At 45.9% G+C, this 4970-nt stretch overlaps 1 protein-coding gene across 1 annotated transcript in view; it reads left to right on the top strand.

The window, feature by feature from the left end:
* Positions 1 to 3251: 3251 nt before the first annotated feature.
* Positions 3252 to 4970, top strand: part of LOC109319415 (C-type natriuretic peptide 2-like) — an 11079-nt gene continuing 9360 nt past the window's right edge. Inside the window, exon 1 of the mRNA XM_019548952.1 lies at positions 3252 to 3694. Coding sequence (XP_019404497.1) covers positions 3542 to 3694 — 153 coding nt within the window. The 5' untranslated portion in view covers positions 3252 to 3541. The remainder of the gene's footprint in view (positions 3695 to 4970) is intronic.

Genomic DNA, 4970 nt, shown 5'->3' with positions numbered 1-4970 from the left:
TCCAGCCTGCAAGAGCTAGTTGCAAAAATGATGGCAAACCCTCAACCTTGTCCGGAGAGGGAGGGAGAAGGGGAAGGGCAGGGCCTGAGGCTTTTGGTCACCCAAGGCTTGGCTCAGGATCACTGTTCTTCCTGGAGCCTAAGGTAAGTGGGGCTTGCAGGGGGCTGGGGACCCCCTCTGGCAGGGCTTGGGGGTTGCGGGTCAGGGATGGTTCAATTCCAGTTTGACTCCAAGTTGGAGCAGGGGGCAGTAGAACAGACACTCAGGGAAGCTGTGAACTCTCCTGCACTGGAGGTGTTCAAGAAGTTGGTCAGCCACTGTTCAGTGTCAATGCTCCTGCTGAGACTCAACCCTGGACAGTCCTAGCTACAGGTTCTCTGGCTCAGGGTCAGGCTGATGCTACATTGGGTTCAGGAATGAATTTTCCCCTGGTCAGTTTGGTACAGACGAAGGTGGGAGGGTTGCCTTCCTCGGCAACAGGTGCATGGCCTCTGCCTAGAATCTCACAACTGTTGGACCTGTGTCCTGGCAAGTGAGGGGAGCAGCAAAAACTCTAATTTTTCCATGATGAAAAACCTAAAATCAAATGCCAAAATTGATAGGTATTTAGAATTTATTCTATTATAGTGACTGAAGCACTAGCAGGCTTCCAAATTGCTTTAAAATTGTAAATATATTAGTAAAATATTGTGTTCAACTGATACCCAGCCTTTTGTTTTAATCATGGATTTTGGGGGTTTAGTCAGAGAATTTGCAATTTTTTATCCGGCAAAACTAGGATCCCTGTTAATGGGAGAAACAAGACAGGACAAGATCTATTTCACAGCTGTTTGTCCTTATTGGAGTGATCCAAAGGCTCAGTGCTATCAGCCCTGGATGGTCAGTGACTATCCAACTGGAGGTCAAGCTGTGTAAAACTATGCTTTTAGAATCCTAGGTGAAACTGCCCTCAGTGATACAGGGCCATTCCCCCAGTGTTCAGGCTACTTCTGTAGCCTTCATGAAAAATGTTTCCTTGAGTGACAGCTGCAGGGTGCCCACCTAGAGCTCAATACATACCTTTAAGCATTATGTCATTGCTGAAGTCCCAAGGAAGATGTAATGTTTTGTTGGATGTGTCTATAGCCTCTGTTATGTAAGACCAATCTCCTGATATGTGCTTTAGAATGAGATTGTATATGTAAGCAATTACTCAAAGGAAGATTACGTACTGGTGGTCTTTGAGCTGCATTTTCCATATGCTCATTCACACCTTGTCTTTCCCCTCTTTTTCAAAGTCAAATACACCAGAGGTAACTAATGAAAAGGAGGTATACTTTGCCGCATATCCTTGTAGTGTCAGGCAGGACTGGAGTGCACTCCATAGGTGCTGGTAAAGCAAAAGTCTTCAGAAGCATCAGACACTCCCACCATGAGAATGTGTTTGTGGACCCCACATCTGACAGAACAGCCATTTACTGGTTAAGTAACCTTTCTTTTTGTACATTTCATCCTGGAGACTCTTGTGTGAGTATTGTACTTACCTTTTATTCAAAATAAGTATTGCTGATAATGAGAGAATGTTTTTTACAGAATTCTATGAAGTTTTCTGTTTCTTCCCTCGAGTCCAAAAGGGGAACTGCACCAGGTCTTTCTTCCCTTCCTGACTTTGCATTTGTGTCAAAGGCCATGTCTTTTGTTTTCATCCCTGATTTCCCTAGTTTCCTCAATATTTTTATATGATCTTTTGACATCATCCTGAATAGCCCCAGTTGCTGGGGGGTTCTTGGATTACCGTATCTTTTGGGGCATGGTGACTTGAACCATCTTGCCCTCCCCAGAGAATGTTGTTTAAACCCATTACTGTGAGGTCTAACCTCTTCTTTTCTCTGCTTATGTTGTATAGTTTTTTTTCATTTTAGGTAATGACTGAGGTATCAGGTTGTGCAATGCTCCAAGATGTAATTTCTCACAGTCACTGGTTTCACATGGCCAGCCATGCGGGGGAATAATCTGTACTGCAGGCACCAAGCAGGTTGCATGGAAGTTGGATTGTACTAGCTGGTATTCAAAAGCCTCCAAGAAACTAGGGCAGGGCTGTTTTTGTTGTTAAGCTGTACCCCTTGCAGGTTAGCTTAACAGAACAAAAAACCTGGCCTCAGTATCAGTGCTGCTCATTTCTTTTCATGGACAGAAAGATGAAGAAATGTTACTAATGTGCACTGTTGCTTCTTCTCTCCTTTTGAGGAGTCCTGGCAGCTGCACCAAAAAGTGCAGCATAACTGGGAGGAGAAACAAGACAGGACAAGTGTCAGAACTCCGGCTGTTACCTGACTCTGTAGGGCTGGGTGCTAATTTACTGCTGTCCTCAGCAAAGGCAGCAAGCAGCCCTTGGGAGAATGTGCTGTTTCTTTCAACATTTGTATCAGTTACTTTGCTCAGTGATATGGAAACAAGGCAAGATGGGGCAACTCTTAACCTAGTGTTACTGCTGCCCCTTAGCTCTGCCCCACAACACAGCTATTCCTGTGCTCAGTGCTATTTCTCCGTCTCCCACACCAGCTCTGCAAACTGTTTTCTCTTTGTACATCCAGGCACACTTCTGCACCTTGGTCTCCAAGCAGTGAGTTCATTGTCTCACACAGATAGTGGGAAACCATTGTAAAAGTGAAAAGTAAACAAATGGGGAAAGCTAATCATCTGAAGATTTAGGAGGTTGTAATTTGCTGCTTTGCTGTGCCCCTTATTGTGTGCCTGAGCCTGAGAAAGTGAGTTGAACCTAGTGCTTCCTTAGCTGAGATCCGTCCAAGACTGGTTGCTCTGGAAACTCAGCTTGGGATCTCCAGATGTTGCATGCTGAGTAATAGCTCAAGACAACCACAAGGGCCCTGTGCTCTGCCATTACTGATACTGGGATTCATGCTCTAGTGTGCCCCCTGCAGGTGTAGACAAGAGCTGGGGCATTGGCACTCCTGGTGAAACAAGGTTTCTGTGCGCTCCCTGATGCAGAAGCTCTGCAAAATATGCTTTAAAAAACTAGAACTGGAAGTCCCATTGGCACAGCACCCTTCCCACAAACTTGGTGTTTGCTATAGTCAGACAGTTTGGCTTTGACAGAATTGGGTTCGCAATTGGGAACTGCCCCCTGAGCAGATCAGTGTCATAACCGTAACTGCCACTGGCCTCTGAAAACTTTCCCTGTGTACACTGGAGGCTTTGCATCTTCTTCTGGAAGTGGCTTCAGCTCTGAGCCATGCTGATCCCTCCCCAGCTTTGCTTTTTGACTCTTGCCAGCCATCTGATTCCCCAACTCCTGATCAGAGTTAGCTGCAGCTCTGCTCTCATTTGTCTTTACTGACATTTGGTAAACACCTTTGTGCTCTTTTTCTTTGGAAGAAGAGGCATATGAGCTCACCCTGAAATATATTACCACAGACAAAGGGGCTGAAAGGTTAATGAGCACTAGTGGGTAGTTGAGCAGGAAGCTGGGGGCCAAGCAGCTGCCCAAGCTACAGCTATAAAGGAAACAGCCAAAGTGAGACAGCGATTGCATCTGATACAGATGCTGCAGACCTGCTCCCTCCTCACCTCCCACAAGTCCTTGGAGAAGCTGAAGATGCTGGGGTTCCGGCATTGGCCTTATTTTTGCTTGCTTCTCCTGGCTGCGCTTTCTGCCAGCGTTCAAACTGGGTCCTTACCAGGACAGCGGCTACAGGTAGGAGTTTTTGTGGTGGGTCAGAGGGAGACTTTTGGGAATGGCAGAGATGATACTTGGTTGTTCTTTGTTAGTCATCGAGAGAAGTAGAGGGCAGGTTCAAAATCCTCAGTGCCAAAAGTTGCCTTTCTTTTCTCACCAGACATGGAGGCAACATTATAATTTCTCCTTAATAACATAGGAAAATAGGCTCAACTTGTCCCTGTGCTGAGCCACCCTCACAGTTAAGAAATGGCTTCCTAATACCCAGCCTGGTGTAATTTTAACTCTCTGCTTCTAGTCCTGTTCCCCATGGATACAGAAGGCATTGTCATCCTCTTAACAACATGTTTTGAAGACTCATCAAATCTTTCCCCAGTCTTCCTTTCTCCAAACTAAACAGCCCCAGTTCTTCCAACCTATGGTCAATGGTTGCATTGACTTGGCTGAGCAGTCTCACAGAATGGGATACAGAGCTTTCCACCTCTGAGGAACTGATTCAAATCCAGCCGCGTGTCAGTTTTGAACAAAAGGGACACCCAGTGTGACTGGGTGACACTCAGTGTGTGTGGATTGTTTTGGGGCAGGGAGTCTTTGTCTCAGGTCACAGCAGGATGCTGGACTACGAGAAATGCCATATTGAATCAGCTTGGTAGTCTCTTAAGCCTAGAGGTCTGCTTCAGAGGGAATGCCATGCCAAACTTCTTAATGAATACCAGTAATTATTACATATATAGCCCATGGAGGTGACAGGTGTCTAGGAAGGATATTCATGAGGCCCAGACTTGTCTTCTGAGCATTTTCAGTGTGCATTTTCTTCAGAAAACCTCAGTTAGTAAAATGTCTGATTTGATATAATTTATGTAACTGAAGAAATAAGTATAAAAATGCCTTCTCTCCATGTGTAGTCTCAAGAACCTGCTGCCATGGAAGTGAAATGTGTGAACAATACCTGCCATTTTCTTTCACCCCAAGAGCCAGTCTGTACTCTTGTGCACATGCTCCCCTGAACCATCTTTGTGTCCCAGGCAACATAACCAGAGTCTGAGCAGGGGCCAGCAGATGACACATCCTTCTTCAGCTGAACCTTGTTCTCCCGGTTTCCTCGCCTCCCACCACACACCCTTCCCAAAGAGGAAGCAGGAGGGAGATCATGAGAAATCTTGATGTGCATGAGAGTAGGCTATAGTGATGGTTTGTTTCCTACATTGAACACCTTCAAGAGTAAATTGGATGCTTATCTTGCTGGGATCCTATGACCCCAGCTGACTTCCTGCCCTTTGGGCAGGGGGCTGGA

This window comes from Crocodylus porosus, unplaced genomic scaffold, assembly GCF_001723895.1.
Source record: "Crocodylus porosus isolate Cpor-Errol unplaced genomic scaffold, CroPor_comp1, whole genome shotgun sequence".
Classification (NCBI taxonomy): Eukaryota; Metazoa; Chordata; order Crocodylia; family Crocodylidae; genus Crocodylus; species Crocodylus porosus.
This window is presented reverse-complemented; position numbering and strand designations above follow the sequence as displayed.